This window comes from Macrobrachium rosenbergii, chromosome 4 (assembly GCF_040412425.1).
Source record: "Macrobrachium rosenbergii isolate ZJJX-2024 chromosome 4, ASM4041242v1, whole genome shotgun sequence".
Taxonomy (NCBI): Eukaryota; Metazoa; Arthropoda; class Malacostraca; order Decapoda; family Palaemonidae; genus Macrobrachium; species Macrobrachium rosenbergii.
Window position 1 is genome coordinate 22,705,225 of NC_089744.1, and position 23,396 is coordinate 22,728,620.

Sequence of the window (23,396 nt, forward strand, 5' to 3'; positions counted from 1 at the left end):
GGTACAAGTATTTAAGTGTGGAAGAACGATACAGAGAATTCATGGGTACTTTGGGACCTCGCAGAAACGTTATTTTGTGGGTTATTAGAACTAGCTTTGGAAATTGTAGTCACTCAAAGAAAGCTTCTGTGACAAAGATCTGTATTTAGTAGTGGTTTTTGGGAGTCCTTCATGATAAAGATTTCCAGAAAATATCAGCCAAAAAGAGCTTGATATCATATCATCAAGGGACTTATGACAAAACATAGAGAAATTGTTGGGACAAAAAACATGTTACTGCTTTTAGATAATTTTTATATTTTAGGATTTTATTTAAATGCTACATTCCTTTACGGATTATGACAGCCCACGGTGGCAGTTTTAACAAAGCTTATCAACATAAATGGATAACAAACTCAACAGATAAGAATCATTGTCGTCATAAATGGTTTTACATTGGATGCTCATTTTAGAGGTTTAGTCGTGAAAAGGGTTTTCTCCATTAATCTCTGTCATGTGCGCTCTCTTCCAAATTCTTATCAGGTCTAGGTCCTCATTTATCCCCCTCAACCATAATGCCCTTGGCCTTCCTCTAGAACTTTATCTGCTACTTCCATACCCACTCCTATTGACCAACTGTTCCTCATCCATTCTTATCGCATGTCCAAATTATCTCGGTCTTCTTTCCAGCCTCATTCATAATTCAGTCTCCTCACTTTACTCTGGCCATGAATCTTGACCTTCTGTGGCCAGGCCTTTTTAAAATCTCCATTTTCCTTGTCAGTGCTCACATGTCGGCTGAATAGGACGAGGGCTCTTATACTATAATGTTTGGATCCAGCCAGATTTTGTGGAAAAAAAAAAAAAGCTGCTCCTACAGCTTTTTCTTTTCTTGGCCCTCATGATTCTCATCCTCATGCTCAAGTGTAGACTGTAATTTAGGCTATATATAATTAACCCTTAAACGCCGAGCCTCTATTTACAAAAACGTTTCCTGTATGCCGGCGGCGTTCGTGAGTTAGCGCCGAAGCGGAAAAAAATTTTTTTTCAAAAAATCACAGCACGCTTAGTTTTTAAGATTAAGAGTTCATTTTTGGCTCCTTTTTTTGTCATTGCCTGAAATTTAGTATGCAACCATCAGAAATGAAAAAAAATATCATATATAAATATTGAAATATATGACAGCACAAAAAAAATTTTCATATATAGTTTTATACAAATCGCGCTGTGAGCAAAATGTTAAAGCTAACGGATTATTTTTTTTTCTTTGTATTGCGCACTAAATTGCGATGATTTTGGTATATAACAAATTGTAAAACGATCAAAGCAACACACAGAAAATATTATCACAATATGATGCATGAATCCATGAACGCCATGGACGTAAAAAATGTTTTTTCAAAAACTCACCATAAATCGAAATAATGTGCTAGAGACTTCCCGTTTGTTGAAAAATGAAGCTAATTGATTGAATATTACTAGACTGTAAGTGTTTTAGCTTACAATTGCAGTTTTCGACCATTTCGGTCGAGTTAAAGTTGACCGAAGGTCGAATTTTTTCTATTTATCATAATTTATATGAAAATATTTCAAAACTGGTAAAAGCTACAACCATGAGTTATTTTCTGTTGTATTCTACATGAAATTGCGCACATTTTCATATATAAAAGTTTATGTAACAACTAATATAAAACGGTGCAAACATTACGACAACGTGATTTAAAGAATTTCTGAGATGTTCCTTGAATTACCGCAGCGGACGTAAGGAAAATGTTTTTTAAAAAATTCACCATAAATCGAAATATTGTGCTAGAGACTTCCAATGTATTGCAAAATAAAGGTAAATGATTGAATATTACTAGAATGTAAGAGTTTTAGCTTACAATTGTGTTTTTCGACCATTTCGGTCAAGTTAAAGTTGACCGAAGGTTGAAATTTTGGCAGTTATTGTGATTTATGTGAAAATATTTCAAAAGTGATAAAAGCTACAACCATGAATTATTTTCTGTTGTATTCTACATGAAATTGCGCACATTTTCATATATAAAAGTTTATGTAACGACTAATGTAAACGATGCAAATATTACGACAACATGATGAAAGAATTTCTGAGATGTTGGCCGAGTTACATTGCATGGACGTAAGGAAAAAGTTTTTTTTTTTTTTCAGGAATTCACCATAAATCAAAATATTGTGCTAGAGACTTCCAGTTTGTTGCAAAATGAAGGTACATGATTGAATATTACTAGAATGTAAGAGTTTTAGCTTGTAATTGCGTTTTTTTACCATTTTGGTCGAGTTAAAGTTGACCGAAGGTTGAAATTTTGGCAGTTATTGTGATTTATATGAAAATATTTCAAAAGTGATAAAAGCTACAACCATGAATTATTTTCTGTTGTATTCTACATGAAATTACGCACATTTCCATATATAAAAGTTTATGTAACGACTAATATAAAATGGTGCAAACATTACGACAACGTGTGAAAAGAATTTCTCTGCGGGACGTAAGGAAAAAGTTTTTTCAAAAATTCATCATAAATCGAAATATTGTGCTAGAGACTTCCAATTTGTTGCAAAATGAAGGTAAATGATTTAATATTACTAGAATGTAAGAGTTTTAGCTTAAAATTGCGTCTTTTTACCATTTCGGTCAAGTCAAAGTTGACCGAAGGTTGAAATTTTGGCAGTTATCGAGATTTATATGAAAATATTTCCAAACTGATAAAAGCTACAACCATGGGTTGTATTTTGTTGTATTTTACATGAAATTGCGCACATTTTCATATATAAAACTTTACGTAACGGCTAATATAAAACAGTGCAAAAATTACGACAAAATGACGAAAGAATTTCTGAAATTTTCGGCCGAGTTACCGCGCGACGTAAGGAAACTTTTTTTTTTTTTTCAAAAATTCACCATAAATCGAAATATTGTGCTAGAGACTTCCAATTTGTTGCAAAATGAAGGTAAATGATTGAATATTACTAGAATGTAAGAGTTTTAGCTTACAATTGCTTTTTTCGACCATTTCAGTCGAGTCAAAGTTGACCGAAGGTTGAAATTTTTTGTGGTCGACGTACGGTACATCCACTTGGCACCCAACAGACAATTTTAGTCGACGTATGATACGTCCAGTAGGCGTTTAAGGGTTAATTGGTTCATAATAAATAAAAAAATTTTGTACAAACCATTTAATCATAATAGTGGTCTCCTTTCCCCACACTCTTGGTGGTTTTATTTGGCAATCTTCACATCTCGTGGAATGGCAGAACAAAATCAGGGAATGTGCATCGGTGTCGTTGTCTTTCAGGATTTGGCACAGAATAAGACTTGTTACTAATGCTTTTGTGTGAAAATCGTGTTTTATTTTTGTAACAACACAGCTTCAAAAATGTAACAATTTAGAACTCACACAGGCTGATGGTCAACTATTTTAGGTTGTTGCTCCCAGCTTAATCTTTAGTTGGAGTTGCTGTTTTTAGTGAGCCTCCTTCTGCTGTTTTTGGCTTGATCAGCTCATTTCATGTTGGTTTTGGCAGATGTTTTACAGATGGGTGCCTTCCAGTTCTCCTTATATATATGGGCTTGGGACCAATTAACAAAATAATTGAAATGATAGCATTGGTATGGAAATGCTTCTATATGTTGGAATCATTTGAAGAAATAAGCCTTTGCCAGAGATTGAGAGACAGAGAACGTGTGTGGTGTAAAAAAAAATGTCATTATGATGGAGGTCTCACTTACTCCTACATCTTGAGAATAAGAAGTGCAATAAGAATCAAATTAGTTTATTCCAACTTATAATAAGTGGGAATAAAACCATTACTGATCCAGCCAGTCACACTTTGGCCTAAGGGAGGAAGGCGGTAGTCTCTTGACTGGGCTCTGTATTGGTCTGCATTTCCCATAGTGATAACTATGATTACTTTCTAAGTGAGTGTTACCCACCCACTTTGTCAGCCTATATTATAATTTTGGCCCTTATTGTGACATTACTTTCTTTATTTTGCATAAAATGTCAAGCAAAAGATAATCTACAAAAAGTCATTCAGGAATATAATACTTTAATTGGTCACACATGTCTGACCTATTGGTATTTGACGAGTTACCAACTGACCCATTCTTGATTGAGAGAATTCAGAACACCTATATACAGTGCTAATGTGATTGTTCATTTTTTGCCAACAGTGAATAACTTTGATATTCATTGTTGGAAAACAAATCTTTAAAATAATTGTTTTTTCAGTCTTGATTTTCAGTTTATCCACCACTTAGATTTTCAAGATGTTGTAAGTTATTGAATAAGATCTAACATTTATTACAAACAAATTCTTTGGGGCAGTTGTATGAGAGTTGAGGATTTGTGGTCTGGTTAAACTACTATTTAAATACAATAATGAAGCAATCTTAATCTTGAGATTTATTCTGATTAAAGTAATGCTACTAGTGTGCAAGTATGTCTGTATAAATTTTTGGTTTATTTTATTATTTTTCCCTTCCTTTTCTTTTGTTATTAGTTCAGTTTCAGATGGTTCTTAGTACCCTTTTAAGTATTAAATTTTTATGAAACTTGTTAAAATAGTACTGGTATGGCTGAGGTTAGACTTTCTGCACAATAACCAAACGTGTTGTTGGATACATGCAACACAGTTGTGTACAGGCAGTTCCCACATACTGGTGGCAACTGTTAACAGCGTTTCGGTGTTATGGTGCTTGGCTAATGACATTATTAACCCGATTTTCGGTGCCGGTAAGCGATTTTCGGTGTCTGTAAGCGGATTATCGTCGTTGGTAAGCGGTTCATTAGTGCTGGTAACCGGAATAGTTTAACCCTTAAACGCCTGTTGGGCGTTTTAAACGTCGTCAAAAATTGTCTGTCGAATGCCGAGTGGACGTTGCAAACGTCGACTGAAAATGCTTTTTTTAAATATTCGCGGAAAAATAATTATAGGCCTAGTTTGCGGAAGATTTCAAATCACGCGCCTTGGCGGATGCTGGGAGTTCACGGATCCAGGTGTTGTGTTGTTTTTGAGCGTCACCCAGACGCCGCATGCGCGAATCCCTCCTACTCATGCCAGATAGCATCAGCGCGGACCTTGCGCGGGAGCGATATTTTGACGCAGACGTGTTTTGCAGAACTTTGGCGAGTGTTTGCGTATTCGTGCTGCAACAGGACGTTTGTAGATATGTCACAAAGGCGTCAGGACCATGAAAGGCGCATACTGCCTGTCGGAAGTGAGCGTGTGAGGCGGGTTTTAGACTGGGATGCTGGAGAAGGACCCAGCAACCAAAGTGAATTTTAACATTCGGTCAACTTTGACTCGACCGAAATGATCGAAAAACGCATCTGTAAGCCATAATTATTACATTCGAGTAACAATCAATCATTTACCTTCATTTTGCAACAAACGGAAAGTCTCTAGCACAATATTTAGAATTTTGGTGAATTTTTGAAAAAAAAATTTTCCTCCGCTCCGCACGCGCGAACTCCGCTGAAAATCCTGTCATTTCTTGCGTCAGCTTGCCGTAATTTTTTCGCCGTTTCATATTATTCGTTACATAAAGTATTATACATCAAAATGTGCGCAATTTCATGTAGAATACAACAAAAAATATATCATTCCTTTAGCTCTTCACAGTGTTTTAATATTTACATCGAAATCACGATAACTTACAAAATTTTAACATTCGGTCAACTTTGATTCGACCGAAATGATTGAAAAACGTATCCGTAAGCCATAATTATTACATTCGAGTAACAATCAATCATTTACCTTCATTTTGCAACAAACGGAAAGTCTCTAGCACATTATTTAGATTTTTGGTGAATTTTTGAAAAAAAAAAAAAAAATTTTCCTTCGCTCCGCGCGCGCGTACTCCGCTGAAAATCCTGTCATTTCTTGCGTCAGCTTGCTGTAATTTTTTCTTCGTTTCATATTATTCGTTACATAAAGTGTTATACATCAAAATGTGCGCAATTTCATGTAGAATGCAACAAAAAATATGTCATTCCCTTAGCTCTTCACAGTTTTTTAATATTTTTGCCGAAATCACGATAACTGACAAAATTTTAACATTGTCAACTTTGATTCGACCGAAATGATAGAAAAACGCATCCGTAAGCCATAATTATTACATTCGAGTAACAATCAATCATTTACCTTCATTTTGCAACAAACGGAAAGTCTCTAGCACAATATTTAGAATTTTGGTGAATTTTTGAAAAAAAAATTTTCCTCCGCGCCGCACGCGCGAACTCTGCTGAAAATCCTGTCATTTCTTGCGTCAGCTTGCCGTAATTTTTTCTTCGTTTCATATTATTCGTTACATAAAGTGTTATACATCAAAATGTGCGCAATTTCATGTAGAATACAACAAAAAATATATCATTCCTTTAGCTCTTCACAGTATTTTAATATTTACATCGAAATCACGATAACTTACAAAATTTTAACATTCGGTCAACTTTGATTCGACCGAAATTATTGAAAAACGCATCCGTAAGCCATGATTATTACATTCGAGTAACAATCAATCATTTACCTTCATTTTGCAACAAACGGAAAGTCTCTAGCACATTATTTAGATTTTTGGTGAATTTTGAAAAAAAAAAAAAAAAATTTCCTTAAGCTCTTGCATGCGTACTCCGCTGAAAATCCTGTCATTTCTTGCGTCAGCTTGCTGTAATTTTTTCTTCGTTTCATATTATTCGTTACATAAAGTGTTATACATCAAAATGTGCGCAATTTCATGTAGAATGCAACAAAAAATATGTCATTCCTTTAGCTCTTCACAGTTTTTTAATATTTTTGCCGAAATCACGATAACTTACAAAATTTTAACATTCAGTCAACTTTGATTCGACCGAAATGATAGAAAAACGCATCCGTAAGCCATAATTAGTACATTCGAGTAACAATCAATCATTTACCTTCATTATGCAACAAACGGAAAGTCTCTAGCACATTATTTAGATTTTTGGTGAATTTTTGAAAAAAAATTTTCCTTCGTTCCGCTCGCACGTACTCCGCTGAAAATCCTGTCATTTCTTGTGTCAGCTTGCCATAATTTTTTCGCCATTTCATATTATTCGTTACATAAAGTGTTATACATCAAAATGTGCGCAATTTCATGTAGAATACAACAAAAAATATATCATTCCTTTAGCTCTTCACAGTGTTTTAATATTTACATTGAAATCACGATAACTTACAAAATTTTAACATTCGGTCAACTTTGACTCGACCGAAATGATCGAAAAACGCATCCGTAAGCCATAATTATTAAATTCGAGTAACAATCAATCATTTACCTTCATTTTGCAACAAACGGAAAGTCTCTAGCACAATATTTAGAATTTTGATGAATTTTAAAAAAAAATTTTCCTTAAGCTCTCATAGCGTATGACTCCGCTGAAAATCCTGTCATTTCTTGCGTCAGCTTGCCGTAATTTTTTCTTCGTTTCATATTATTCGTTACATAAAGTGTTATACATCAAAATGTGTGCAATTTCATGTAGAATACAACAAAAAATATATCATTCCTTTAGCGCTTCACAGTTTTTTTATATATTTTCATCGAAATAACGATAAATAGAAAAAAATCAACCTTCGGTCAACTTTAACTCGATCGAAATGGTTCAAAAATGCAATTGTAAGCTAAAATACTTACAGCCTAGTAATATTCAATCAATTTCCTTCATTTTGGCACAATTGGAAAGTCTCTAGCACAATATTTTGATTTTTGGTGAATTTTTGAAAAAAACTTTTTTTTTTACGTCCGCGAGTTACGAATTCATGCATCATTTTGTGATGATATTTTCTCTGTTGCTTTAATCGTTTTACAATCTGTTATATACCAAAATCATCGCAATTTAGTGTACAATACAACTAAAAAAAATTAACTCATTAGCTTCAACCGTTTTCCTTACAGCGCGATTTGTATACAATTATATACGAGTTTTTTTTTCGCTGTCATATATTCCAATATTTATATATGATAAATATATTTTTTTTTATTTCTGATGGTTGCATACTAAACTTCAGGCAATGAGAAAAAAAGGAGCCAAAAATGAACTCTTAATCTTGAAAACTAAGCACGCTGTGATTTTTTGAAAAAAACTTTTTTTCCACTTCAGCGCTACCTCTCGGAGGCCGCCGGCATACGGGAGACGTTTTTGAAAATAGGGCTTCGGCGTTAAAGGGTTAACTAGACTGCAGAGTTCAAATTTTAACTTTCAGGACAGGCCTAAAGGGTTTGTTCTTATGAGGTACTAATGTACACTGTATTTTGTTTCATATATTGCATATGTGTATAAACTTTAAAATTATTTAGATACAAAGGATAGTTTAACCAGACTACACAGAATTGAAATTTTTAACTCTTGGGACAGATTTTGATCTTAGGAGTTACTAAAATATAATTTGCGTGTTACATTGCAGATCTATAGAAAGTTTGAAAGTGGATAGACTGGAAATGGTGTAGATTCTGCCAAAGTTTCTAGGAGGAATTTGTGCCCTCTACTTTTCATATGTAGTTGACTGAAATTTGGGTGTCAGCATTAAACAGGTTTGCCCACATTTTTAGATAATTATTCTTCTGACTATGAAAAGAGAACTTGTTAGTATGACTCAGAAGCTGTCAGGTGAGGGGTTGCCTTGGTTCCTCCCATCCCTACCTCTGCTCATGATTGGGAAGCCCACTTTATGGATATCTAGTCATAGGGGAATGGTCATCACAAGAAAACAAAAGGCATGTAAACTTCCTGAAGCTGAAATATTTTCTTTGGACTCGATGTAAGCATGGTAGTGGGTGTTATTAAGGACAAGTAACAACAACAGTTGCTTATCTAGGAAATTGGTGGGGCACAAAATCAGAATTTTTGTGTCATTTGCTGTCAAGATGTAGGCAGGCAGGGAACTTCATCAAGGAACAGAGGAGGGATCAAGTCATCCCTTCAGAATGGTCATTTCACTCAGACATTTGCAAAGCATGTTTTGCTAATCAAGGGACAAGCCACCATAGACTTTTCTTGTAACAGTTCTCAGTCGCAAGGTGCCAACTTGATGTTCAGCTTCCCCAGACCCAGAAGCCTAGAAAACATTCATTCTGTTTTGGGATGGTCGAAGTATTTATATTCCCCCCCCTTTTTTTGGAGCATTTAGGCAGGTGTTAAACAAAGTAGAAGGTTCAAGAACCTGATTCCTATAGGGAATGAGCACAGGTGATGCACCTCACGTGTTGCACTGAACACACATCACCAGAGAGTGTTTCCAGCTTCCCTTTGGCCTCTATCTGCACCTACTTTTTAGCTGTATAGTTTACCTCCATTCCCACTTCCTTTTTTCCATCCTGCTGTTCAGCCTCTCTTAATGTTTATTTCTTACTGCAGCTGTGTAGTTTTCTTCTTCCTGTTATGCGCCTTTTACTCCATTCCACATATTTTCTGTATTGCGTCTAAGCCTGTACAACTCTGCAGCAGAGACATAGGTACTGACAGGGAAAATGGGAGAGCTTTTTAAAGACTGTGGAAGGCTAAGGTTCACGTCCAGAATCTGACGGGAAGACCGTGTTTTGAACGAGGTAGTGGCAGAGAGAGGGGTTTTCCAGTAGCGGAAAAAACAGATTGAGATCCCATAATTGAGATGGTTTGGGTAAAGTATAATGAAAGAAGCAGGATGAAGGCCTGCAGGTTAAGCCCAGGAAATCTTGGGAAAAAGTTTATATACGAGGACCTAGCTTTGATGGGAATTAGGTGAAAGTACAAAAAGTAGAAGAGTGGAAAGAACTCAGCAATCCATAAAGTGAAAAATCTGGTGTAAAAACATTACTGACAAGATGAGGATTCAATTGAATATTTTTGACACTAACACTGTACATGGTCACTTATTTCTCCCGTGTACTTCTGTGGTCCTGAATCGATCACAGTGTTAAGTGGATTAGAATGGTTGCAGCACAGGGAATGCCATTGACTTGTAGCAGCTTTTGGATAAGAGGTTATGTTCAGTTGCTTCCTACTAATGTGTATATGTAACAGTGTTGAAATAAAAAAAGTGCAAGAAGGTTATAGATATATGTAGAACAATGCACATGGCTTTTGTTGATATTGAGAAAGAAATTGGAACAATCCAAGTTAGATACTGAATGGTAGGATTAATGTTAGTGTTATTAACTGTTAGCGTAAGTAAGAGAAGTTTTTGTCTTGATTCATTTTCATAGAATATAAAAGCAATTTTTGATATCATAAGATTCACAATACTCTTGTATCAATGATTAGGGCTAAGGGCCTAGGCAGATCAAACCACTATTTTACTGCTGTACTGTTATGACGTCATGTACGAAATTATGTTAATTCTCATGGATGAAGTTTATGATGGAATTAAAAGAAGCTACTATCAAGGATGTTGTTCAGAGTGATTAGAAGATTTTTTAATTATTACTAGTTTGTTGTAAAAGTAGGTCTTGAGATTAGAGTCTGATGACCCTTTGGTTACTGGTATTAGGTACTTTTTTTTTAATATAGTAATGCTAAGATTCGTGAAGGATACTCTGTGTTCATCCAGACTTGTAACATAAAAATGAATCGATACATAGAAGCTGATGTTTGCAGCTGGTAGAGTAGATTGCCGTTGAAGCAGTGGAACTGTCAAAACCAGTGAATGAATTTGAAAGGGTGTGCAAGAAGAGAAAGTAACAAGAGAATTTGGGCAAGAGTAAGACTTGACAGGAGGTTTGGTCAGTGAATGTTGATATGGATGTTGGAAGAGTGAAGGAGCCTGATTTATTTGGATGTTTTAGGAGTAAATGTAGTTGATAAAAGAAAAGATGTGTCAACATTGTTCAAGTGATGAATGTAGCAGAGTGTACGTGAAAAAGTAGGAAAAGAAAACTGGGTGTCATTGGAAGCCAAAGTTGGATATAAAGTGAAAGAAAAAGTATTGCAGGTGTTGAGATGAATGGCATATGTGAAGAAAAAAAATGTAATGGAGAGAAATGTGCAGATGTATAAGTAGTAAGAAAGGCCAGTGACAGGAAAGATAAAGGCCTGGTTGTGTGGAGAGAATGGAGGATAAAAGATGGATGAAAGGTGTCTAAAATGGAAGTATTGGATAGACTTAATAACAGTGGTTAGTGGTTGGAAGTTCTTAATGTCTAGGAAGTAAGAGATTACATGCAAGCCAGAGGTGACTGTCTCAGGCATTGTGGGGGGTTTATTGTGCTGCTGATTAGCCTTTTGTGGTTATATGAAGCGCCTTAATATCGTGGAAGTTTCTTTTTAAGGGATTCATCCTGATTTAGCAGCTAATGTATGATTTCAGAGTTAGTTAATATTGTTCATGTTCAAACCTTCTTTTGTTTCAGGGAATGACCGTTGTAGATAACAGTAGCACAACAGTAGACACCCACCTGGCCAACTCTGGCTTTAATATTTTTGGTCAACCTCTGTCACCGAACAGCTCACATCCAGCCAGTCCGGTAAGTACAGTGGTAGTGAACTCAACTTCTAAGAAATAGGTTACGAGTGAAGGAGAGAATGCATTGCTTCTAAGTGTTCACATTTATATGGAAGTTAGCCAGGTTTTCAAAATGTTGCATATGCTTCTTGGTAGGTGGATAGGCATATATCGCCAACGATTCTAGGAATCTTGACTTCTGTACTAGAACGTAAATGTAATTATCCGAAGTTGGGTAAAATCTTACTACCCTTACATATTGCGAAGAAGAAATGCATGTTTGTATAACCGTTGTTTGTTTCTTTCATTGTGTATACCAAGCTTGAAGAAAAAATAAATCATTGGGTGGTGGCTTTGTGTTGTCATGTTGCATCAAGCTTGCATCTCAAGTCAGATTGCCAAGCCAAATGTAGTTGTGAGAGACTGGGTGATGTGTTTGATGTGTCTTGTAATTGTTTTGTCATTTATTTGCATTTGAATTTCCATGTTGCAGCATCCGTTTTGAATAGTGCTGGAAGTGTGTATTAATTTGTCTCAATTTTGACAGGATAAAAATGAATGTCATTATGTATTATGAACATAAGTGCCCGTATTATGTTGCTTTGTGTTCTTAGCAAGGGGCATCTGTTTGTGTCTTTTCTTTAGGTAATTTTGCAGAAGTGGGACATTTTAGTGGAATGGTAGGCCTGGGAAGAGGTTGGACATTGTATAATCTGGTAAAATATGGGTTTATGAAGCTGATATTGATGAGATAGTGAGAAAATAGCAACAACAGCCTGGATTAAGTGGAAAGAAGTTATTGAAGTGCTGGTAAATAAGGCCTGTATTTCTCCTATTTAGCTTAAAATGAAGGTGAGCTTGAAGAATTGTGACCATAAAATTCTGATATTCATGACTGGAGCATTTGGGAAGATCATCATACGAATTAATATGTTGCAGAGAGTTGTTTTGTTCAATGGCTGGAAAGCAGTCTTGGTCACATAATTTTTAACGAATAGGCAGCTATTAGTAAATAGTATAAGATTTGATAGTCAGGAAGAAGACATGAGAAATGTGCAATAAAAATGGAGAAAGGCCGTGGATGAAGAGTCAGACAAGATGACAATGAAAGGAGGAGTTGTAGAAGTTTGAAGAGTAGAGAGTTTTCACTTCATGTTTAGTCGTGTGAATGGATATTGTTTATTATTATTATTATTATTATTATTATTATTATTATTATTATTATTATTATTATTATTATTATTATTATTATTATTATTATTATTATTATTATTATTATTAATCAGAAGATGAACTCTGTTCACATGGAACAAGCCTACAGGGGCCATGAGTGTGAAATTCAAGCTTCCCAAGAATTTTGTTTTTCATTTGAAAGAAATTACAGTAGATAACAGGAAATACAGAAAGAAGAGATCAGTTATTAGAAAACAAAGATAAGTTAACAAAATAATATATAACTGGATAAAAATAGTGATATTTATTTTATTTCTGTTGGCTTACAGGCTTTTGAGATGTGGTTTAACCCGGAGGGTGTTTGTCATTTCACAAGCTTGTGTTGAATTTGTTCATTTCTTCATGCAGCATTACTCAGATGGGACCTTAAATATTTTATTTTTGTCACTTTTTGGCATCAGTAACCTTTCCACCTTGACAACCTAAGCATTCAGTCACTTGTCCTGGAACGTTATCTTTTGTACAGCTGTTTTATTTTTGTTTTCATTGTTTCCTATATCTGAAGGTTGATTAAACAGAGGTAGATTCCATATGGAAAACAGATTTTTAAAGTTATTAAAGCTTTCGTTTGTTAGTAATTGATGAAAGTCTATTGATGCTATTGTTAACATCCTTATAACTAAAGATATTCTATTAATCAGCCAATGCCACAGTGGTCCCGTGGCATATAAACGTGAGGTGCGCTCGCAGGAAAGATGAAAAGAAGGATCGTAGGCATTGAGCTTTCGTCTTTATTTCAGGACCTGATCACAGTAACACCAGGTCTTGAAATAAAGACAAAAGCTCAGTGTCTACGATCCTTCCTTTCACCTTTCCTGCTAGAGCTTCCTATGTTCTATTAATGTTTAATAAATGTTTGGTGTTGGTTTTGATTATTGCACCAGTAAAGATATGAATGTTACCAAGGTACTTACTTGTGACTACTTACACGTTATAGGGAATGACGATAGATAACAGTAGCACAACAGTGGATACCCATCGGGCCAACTCTGGCTTGAATATCTTTGGTCAGCCCTTGTCGCCGAACAACTCGCATCCAGCCAGTCCGGTAAGTAACTGTTTTTTACCACTCTCTGGAAAAAACAAGTCCTGTCTCTGGTGTTAGCCTTACAGTGGAAAGGAGAAGTTACATGGTATGCAGTTTGCCTTTTCTTGATAATATATATATATATTTTTTTTGGAAACTCCCCTTCATTTGACTGAAAGCCATGGCTTTTACAGTACCCTAGTTCAATGTTTGTTTTGTGCATATTTAGAACAGTCATTGTTTTGAATGTAGTTTTCGAGAAGTTCCATGTTTTTTATGTGAGAGATGAGTTGCTGCTTCTGGACCCAGGTATTTATGCAATCTGAATCATGTCACAGTGAGGTAGCGTCATTCAGGTATCTTGGGAATGTTGATAGAGAGGAAGGAGTGGTATAGTTTGACATTCTTTTTGTTACCAGTTAATAAAAATTTATTTTGGAATTTTCTTGTTCATGACAGTGAAGGTAAGAGTACATTTTAATCCTCCTTGAGCTTACTGTTCATAGACATAGTGCACTGTAAAATAAAGGAATAGACCAAACTACTTGTCTTACTTCGTGCAGTGATGAGAAAATGCTTGCATTTGACAGCTGAAACAATTCTAAAAGCTAATAGGTTATCTAGGTTTATAGGTTGGTATAATTTGACTAAAATGAAGTTTTCATTGCATTTTAACCTGCTGTTATGAGGTAGACATTTGATGTTAATATAGTATAGTGAGTGTTGTAGCTGTGCTTCTTATGTTTATTTTGAATTCTCTTAGGCTAAACGACAGTGTTGCTTTGTGTGTGTGTCTTTTGTAGCATTTTATATTATTTGTGAAGGTTACCCTCCTTACTGCCTACTGTGAAGAATAAAAAAAAATTATTCTACTTAGTTTAAATTGCATTATGAAAAATAGATTTTGATTATTATTTTGTTAGGGTCAAGGTTGCCCAGACAATTAATGAAAGAACAGCATCCGGAAGCTCTTCTTGCTTTTTTGTTTGTCCCGTAATTGTCAGGACTTGATCACATTTGGTTATTGTCAGTTCATGTTGTTTAATGTTCCAAGAAGCATCAGATGGAAATAATTTGTTGTAATTGATCACAGTTTTTTTTCTGAGTACAGGCTGTATTTTGTGGACAGATGGCTCTTTTTGTTTGTTTGTGGTTCATTTACTTCATGAGTTTAGTTTATGAGTTACAGCATTGGCTCTGTATTACATAGCTCTTGAAAAATTCGGTAAAGCACTGCTTAGAATTATTGCCACAATCTGGTTGGTTTGTGCCCACAAAAGGGGACTGTACTTCTGTCGGTATTGGTTAATGTTGAGGCAGCTTCATAACTAAGTTAAAAGGATCGAGCCCTTTTCTTTAGTTGAACACTTATGTTGATGATTAACCAAAATATTTTTTATTGTTAGATATATGTAACTTTATCATTGTATATCAAAGTCAAAAGGTCACAGGGGTAGCCTCAGATGTCTGGTTTCAGTGGCAAAAAGAAAAAACCTTGTTTTTTGTATAAATCATTTATTGAAATTTTGTTTATTAATAATTTTTTGAACGCCAAATTCTTTTGACATTTATTTTACAGTTTCTATTCAGTAGTGTCCCAACAAACCTGCAAACCAGGAGGGCGAACTATAATTTTTATTCCAGTCTTTCAACAGAGAATTAAGGTTTTACCCATTAAACTTGTCATTTGAATGTAATTTGTGTTGTTTTGTTCAGTAATGTATTGATGTCAGAACAGAAACAGCCTGCCAATAATTTACCCTAAATGTTCAACTTTTTTATTATGTTTGCAGGGTGTTGAAATGATTGAATGGGAATGGCCATAATGCAATTCAGTAACCTCAGTTTTGGAGCTCTTCCGTATTTTAGAAGCACGCATTTGTTTTGAGTTTCTCCAGTTCATGCGTTTCTTTGATTACGTAGACATTAAAAGTTCACAAAATCCTTCTGATTATGAGTGTGGGCTGCTGGCTTATAAGCTTCAGTCCCTATCCCTTTTCATCGTCATCATCTTTTAATTCTGAGAATAGATTAAAGATTGTATTTCTTTTGCAGTTCACCACTGTATTAATTCAACAAATACAGGTAAATGTGCTAGAATTTACAAAAAGAAGCATTTTGTTCATGATAGGCAGCTCATGTCCTGCACAGATTGGCATGTGTGCACGAGTAGAAATTGTAATGCTTGTGATGGATGTATCATTTACAGAATCACCTCTCCTTCATGGATTATAGAAATCCTGTTAGCCCACAGCTTAGTCCACGAAGTTCGCCTGGACCCTGCCATACATTGCATGTAAGTAGTTCGCTGTTTTTTTCATGTATAGATTTAAAGACATTTTTGAGCTAGCATTGGTCATTCTTGTAAAGTGTGATTTGTTTTAAGGCTTGTATGATGGGTATTTCAGTATCAATTAATGAATCTATATACTTGTGTTCTATGTAGGAACATGGATTGTTTTAAGTCTCTGTTTCTCTGTTATCACATTCCCATATAAAGCAGTCTAATATAATTATTGCATATTCTCAGCAAAATTAGTTTATTTTTGTCAGATTTCATTTCAGATTTCTTTAAAACATACTGAATTGCATTGATATACTTTTATTTACTTGGAAATTCTTCCCTAAGTGTGTTTATGTAGCCCCTGTACATGTAATTGGAAAGATATTGTGATCGTGTTAATTTTCAGATAGAAAAAATATCCCATAGGGTGAAGAATATGCTTATTTGTTTTAGCATACAAAGGTAGCAGTTTTTATAAGGGAAACAGTAAGCATCACTTGGTTATTGGTAGATAAGCTAGTAAAGGAGAGGAGAAGGCCAGTTCAGACCTGAATTTTAAAGGTGCCTTATTTTTCAAAGGTGGTATCATCGGCAGATGGCATTTTGATATATTTGAACTTCCGTTTTAGTATTGCCTACTACATGAGAATAGTTGTTCATATAGTAATGTCTGCCTTATGGCTCTGACCAGCAGGGCATCATTATCGGATGAGTAACAATTGAAGTTAGTTCGGTCTAAATAGAAAAGTTGATTGTGGTTGAACCTTACTCTGTTCCAGAAAAAAATTTTTGTTGTTGGTCATATAGGAAATGCGATTAATTGCTGTTGGGATGTACAAACATTAGTCATGAGCAAAGACCCCTTTTCTTCATTTTCCCCTTTTGATCCTTCAGGTGTCATAATTTTGATGAATAATACTCTTTATCAAGTTGTTAACTATGGTAATACCTTCAGAATCCCAAAATATACCATTTACTTGTATTTTTTGTGGAAGGTAGAACCATTGTGTTCCATTGCTCTGATTCAGGTTCAGTGTGGTGAACCTGTCTCATCCTGGGTTAACAGTCTCGGGGAGGAAGAGAGGAATTATCTGTCTGGATCAGCTTGGAAATAAGTTAAAGGGTCCCAGAAGTTCTGATGTCAACATTCTTGGTACCATCTTGCAGACTTCTGGCTCATCGTCAAGTTATCAGTTTAAATATTAGTCCAAATATTGTCTACTAATACCTGTATGACAGCCAAACACTTTTAAAATCATTGTATGATTGGCATCCGCCAGTCACATATGTAGCTGATGTCCTGGGATGTCCCCATGGGTTTGTTATCTTTTGGGCTGTTTCTACCCTATGAGCTGAGCAACCAACTTCTTTATGGTGGATGGGGATACCCCTATGAGTTTGTTGACCATGTCTTTACGGACATCTTTGGAGGTGTTATCCTTCTTTTGCCAGTATTCTTGCTATGACCCCTATTTGCATCCATTTTGAAAGTGTGTTCACCTAGTGACATTCAGAGGACCTCATGTACTATGTGATAAAACCAGACATTTGAAGTTTTGCATATTCTGTAATCACAGAAGGGGTTGTAGTTCGAAGTCACGCCTTAGTTACCACTAAGCTGCTGATGATCAGTTTTCATTTGGTTTTGAAACTTATTTGTAATGTGTCATTTTTTGTTTGAGACCAGCTAGTATTATCTCTAAAATATTACATATGCAAATAGAGTATGGTCATACAGGGAGAGGATGTTGTTTTCAGTATTTTATTCTTTCTGTACAAAGCTCTTGTTTCAGCATTGTTAATAATATATTTTTCTTGCATTTTATTTCTTATGAGAAAAACTTATTGAATATTACTATGGTCGAGCAAAAATATGTTGCTATGGTGGGGCAAAATTGTTTGGCCTTGTGGTTTTTTGTAAGGTATTTTATATGTAAATAGATTTTAGAACCTATTTTGGCGAACTAGGATTGGTCGTACACCTTGGCATATTATAATTTACATTTTCACTTAACATTCTTTAAGTATTCATGTGTATATAAATTTGAAATTGTACCCATAATTGGCCACTTTGTTTACTGAGAGTTGATAACTTTTTCATGACAGACTGGGGGACTAGGGAGCTTCAGTAGTAACAGTCCTAGCGATTCCCGTAGTGCTCCACCATCCCCTAGTGCTCCCCAGGCCTCTCCTGCATCGTCACCGGGAGTCTCCCTTTCTAAAACGCCGTTCAACTATGAATATCCCACTCACGCACAAACCAATCAGCTCAATCAACAATTTGAGCAGTGTAATATGGTAAGAGAGAATTGTTTGCATAGAATAAGTCCTCTGTTTTTTTAATGTTATAATTTGTGTTGTGAAAAATGTGCATTGGAGCTGAGATTTATGATTTGTCAGTGATATTTAAGTTATACTTTTTGTATACTTACAGATTGATAACTCTCCTGGGTCTAATAATAGCTACACATCTGGAAATACTACCTTACAACAACAGGTAATTAATTTTTTACATGTAGATATCTATTCTGTAATCTAACACTGATATGGAATTTTTTGGTGATTCCTTTCTTTGATATATTCAATATTTTTCTCAATTGTAGACAAGGTTGATGGAGATAAGTATAGAAAGTGGTGGTAGCGGATACTTCAGTAATACAGCATCGTCAAGTCCAAGTGGCCCTCCGCCTGCCTATCCCAACGTATCCAGCCAACAAATAACACAAAATCTCTCACAAAGTGTCTCTCAGGCACACACTCAAACCCATTCCCAACCCTCTGGGCCTCCGCCTCCATACCCTCAAACTAGTTCAAGTTCATCCACTCACCATCAGCAGTCACAACAGCAATCACAGCACCACCAACATAGGCAACAGCAGCAACAGCCACCACACTCCTCTCCCTCTCATCCACAGCACATCTCTCAGTCTCCCAGTCATTCGCACCACCCACCTTCTCCCGTCCAGCCCATTTCTTCACAGCATCCACCGTCACCCGGGCAAGGGCCTCTAAGTCCGCAGTCGAATCCGCCATCTATCCAGCATCCACCAACGCCACAAACACCACAAACTCCGACTCTGATTCCTTCAGTTGTCCTAACAATGCCTGGTAAGCAACTCTGTCCATAATCTGTATTGGAGATGTTCAATGAATATTGTTAAAATCAACTTTCTGTAAATATTTTACATAGTTACAATTTCAGGAAGCTTAACTTTGTTGTTGGTAAGACTGGGAGTGTATACAATACTGGTGCTTACCAAAAAAAGAATTAAGGGAATATCAAATTAAAATTTGTTAAGAAGCCTACAGTTTGAACAGCAACTTATCCTACATAAGAACGATTTTAGTGGATGCATGTGGGAGATAACCAGAAACCACCAACTTTAATTCAGTTACATGGATTCCCTGCTGATAAGGACTCAAAAAAAGCGGTATGCTCTAAAAAGTTAACCATTCATATGGAAATTGCCAGTTTCTTTTTAACAGTATTGCGTGAGTCTTGGTGAAATACATTGGCTCTAGGTATGTTTGTAAAAGATATTCTGTGGACAAAGGTAATTCCATTGTATCTATACAATTGATATGGTCACAATATTTAGTCATGTGGACCACCTAGATAAAAAAATTTGTTGACATCTTATTCCCTTACCCTACTTCCATGTATGGATGAGAAGTGAATGAAAAAGCATATAACATTTATTTCTCTTGGACCACGTGCAAAAAGAAAGGCAAAATCTAGTTTTGAAATTTTGCTTTAAGGATACCAAATATTTTTTGTAGTGTATTATCAGATGCATTGCCAGAGTTTTATATCTTTATTAAGATATCAATTAGTGTGTTATTTTTTAAACTACTTGACTTTTATTACCTCATTTTGATTTTTATTCTTTTCAGATGAGGCAGGAACTGAAAGTGAACGTTTACTACAAGACGACATGAGTTTTAGTGAAATGTTTGGGTCAGTAATCTCGTACGAGCAAGGTTCATTTGAATCAGATATATTGGAAAACATGAGGTAAATGGAGATTCTGCATTATTCAGTATTTCAGAAATTACTGTATTAATAAACTGCATGTGCTGTACTGTAGTTTGTTCTTGCAGACTTTGGTTTTATCATCTGCAACTTTGTCAAGCTGCTAGGTGACATAATTATTTGAAAGTCAGACTGTGTGAAGAGAATTTTAAGTAACTGTAAATTTAAATGAAAAGTGATTCAAGCGTAAGCTTTTATTAAAATATACTAGTTAGTTTTTTTAACATCGTTACTGTATTTGCCAGCTTATAAGACATACAGTACATTGAAAAAATTATACAATAATTACCATTCATTCAGTAGACCTGTATCGTTGATGGGAGGCCAAGTGGCAAAGATGTGAGGCTTAATGCCTCATACAAGATAGGAATCCACAAATAGCTAAATTAGAATTCCTTTTAAGGACAACAAGTGATACTTGCAGTGCCAACTCAAATCCTGTATTATTGAACAGTGCTTATCTCAAAATAGACTGTGGTAGGCAATCAATGTGAGGTTAGCCCTAGGCTTGACAGGTAGAGATTAATGCTAAAGAAATTTTAGAATAACATCTCCTTGTAAAACAGGTCTGTGTATATCAGGCAGGTATGTATTTTAGGCCAGCAAATACTATACTGCTTATGTGTATGGTTGACTGATAGGAAAGCTTCATTCAGGAGTACAGGGACTTATGATGTAACGTATGATAAAGCGTAAATACATTTCTAAGTTTTAACATATTTTATAAGTCATAAGGTTAGTTCTGATGCACTTCCACAATGTTGGGCGAAGCTATAGGACCATTACCAATTACGAACAGTTTACTAAATTTCTTGAAACTAAAAAGTAATTTGCAGATAGGGTATTGGTTTGTCATTATTTATAAATAAATTGTAATTTGTTGAGTGAAACATGGGAAGTCCTTTGAATGTTTCCATTTGTCAATCTGTAGAGACATATCCTCATAAAAGTCAATTTTGTTTCTTTCATTTCTGTGATGGAAACTGGATGATATTTCTAATAATTGTGCTTCTTATCATTGTATGAAACTTCTCTTGGAGGTGAAATTAACATATATGTGAAATTTTCAGTAGATTAGATGAGAATGAATTGAACATGATGGTGGATCAGGGCACCGTCGATCAGCTACTGGTCGACCAAGAGACAGAAGAAAGCTTCCGAAGGGATCATCGCTCTGCTTCATCCACGTCATCCGGTCCCTAACCTTTGCCTCAGTCAAGGTGGGCGTGTGGCTCCCCGTAACACAAAGCCAGAAGCAGGTGTAGAGCAAGGCTTTAGTGCATTTGTAAGCCACCTCCAACTACCAGCAGCTCATTTAATGTGTGTGTAGCCACTGAAGATATGTCAGGATGACACATATCAATGTGTCATCACCTTACATGAGATAAGAGTGTGTTCAACTTTTCTTCAGGAGCAGCATCCATATTATTTGCAGGTAACGGTGGTATGTGTTCTTACTGCTCCTTCCATTAAAAAAAAAAAAAGATGTGCAAGTAGGTTCTTCATCCAAAAGATTTTTTTCTCATTTGCACAAGGTGCTTCGATGTCTCATGCAATAAGAAAATTTTCCTTCATGCCCGACGGCTGAGTTACAGCATGTCATTTTTCTCATACTACCAAGAATCCTTGCACCTACAGTCATTTCATTCAGTGTTGCATTTTTAATGCATATTCTCTCTCACATACTGTAGAAACTCATGGAATCTTTTTGACTTCAGTGTCCCAACGCTTGATCATCCTTTTTATGGTTGTAGGTGATTCAGTCTGCTCTGAGTCATTTGCTAATAATTACCAAACTTCATCTAGGTTATTCAGTAAAGGAGTAGAATTTTTTTTTACTATACTTTTCAATTTTGGGGTAAATTGTTGACAGACCTAAGTTGTAGAAGATCCATGGATTGGTTTTGAATGAAAGTGGACAGATATGATAAAATTTGAATATGTTTTATTTAAGTGAAATATGAAGGGCATTCAAGGCAAATTCAAAAACAAGAATAAATTCTCTTTCAGTAGGGTTGTAAGCTATAATGTAACCTTACCTTTAAGGATTTGATGACTGAATGTTTTCATTAGTGTGTCAGAATCAAAAACGTTTTCTATATAAGCACTGTATTTGTGGGGTAATCTCCATGGAGCAGAGATGGAAAAGTACAATATTTTTTCTCTTATGTTTAGTGTAATGTTCTGCAGTTTGTTATTACATTTCGAGTGTGCTTGTATAACTGCACATCGTATTATTTGAAATGTCGCAGCTCTTTAGCATCTCTTCAATTTTACACAGTACACATGTTAAAAGTAACGTTATGAAATTATGCAAAACATTTTCAAGATGTTGCAGAGCTACAGTTCACCCTCTGCATAGTATACATGCAGGTAGACAGTGGTAAAGACTGAAACCACCAATTTGGAAAAGTATGCAGGTTGGCAGTTGGAGAGGACACCTTTTGGTAGACTTGGGAAGAGGGTGGTGGGAGCAACAGATGTTAGGTATGCAGTTGATGCTGTTTTAATTAGCAAAAGTGGTGCAAAATTTCAGTGCTTGCATAAGAGAATGAATCATATATCTTCAGAGAGGAAACGGGGTAAATCTGCGAAAAAACAGAATTAATGACAGAATACGTATGTGGAAATGGATAAATTGACACTGGCTGAGGAAAGGGTCTTTCAAGTTGATATGCTGGCTGTACAAGATATGGAAATTAGGCAAAAATTGCATTTGAAAGTGAATTGTACATCAGGTCATTACAATCTTTATTGCCATACATATATGAATCACAGTATGGCAGTGTAATTATATACAGTATATAAGAGATTTTATCAATTTGAGAACACAGCTTTAAGAGGAATATTAGGTATCAGATGGTAGAATAGAGTGAAAAATAATACCACTTAGGGGTATCACGGACGTTCCATGTGTACGTGAGATAATGACGAAGGAGAGATGAAGATGGATTAGACATGTTCTTTATTCCACCCCAGGAGAATGGTACATGTTAGTGTCAGCTTGGCTCTTGTGGGCACCAAATGAGGTGGCAAACCTAGACCTAGACCTACTTGTAAGATAACTATGAGGCAGGAGGCTGGAGATCGAGTGGAGGTTGTGGAATTACAAGCATAGAAAAGACCAGCGGGTAGAAGTTCACAGAGGCCCATGGCATTATTACCATAAGCTTTTCCCACGAAAGGTAAAAGCTCCAGACTATGTAATCCTTCCAGTTCCCAGCAAGATATTTTAAGATGAGGTTTTGCAAACCACCACACCCTGTCCCAAGGATCTTCAAGGATCTTATATTGACAGGGTATGGCATATCTTGATGGTCACCTGACACAATCCCAGTGTTGCTTAATATCTCTGATTGGACAACCACTTCCTTGATTGGATG

General features: G+C 35.7%; 1 protein-coding gene across 8 annotated transcripts in view; it reads left to right on the forward strand.

Annotated features, from left to right (window-relative positions):
* Nucleotides 1-22,931, forward strand: part of LOC136831283 (CREB-regulated transcription coactivator 1-like) — a 63,577-nt gene extending 40,646 nt beyond the window's left edge. For 5 of the 8 annotated variants that reach the window (XM_067091425.1, XM_067091410.1, XM_067091415.1 and 2 more), the window contains 8 exons: nt 11,345-11,458; nt 13,607-13,717; nt 15,906-15,992; nt 18,087-18,278; nt 18,415-18,477; nt 18,584-19,088; nt 19,875-19,995; nt 21,084-22,931. In XM_067091425.1, the coding sequence (XP_066947526.1) occupies nt 11,345-11,458; nt 13,607-13,717; nt 15,906-15,992; nt 18,087-18,278; nt 18,415-18,477; nt 18,584-19,088; nt 19,875-19,995; nt 21,084-21,216 (1,326 nt within the window). In that variant the 3' untranslated portion in view covers nt 21,217-22,931. The remainder of the gene's footprint in view (nt 1-11,344; nt 11,459-13,606; nt 13,718-15,905; nt 15,993-18,086; nt 18,279-18,414; nt 18,478-18,583; nt 19,089-19,874; nt 19,996-21,083) is intronic. The other 3 variants (XM_067091462.1, XM_067091435.1, XM_067091451.1) reach the window with 1 other exon arrangement.
* The last annotated feature ends 465 nt before the right edge of the window (nt 22,932-23,396 follow it).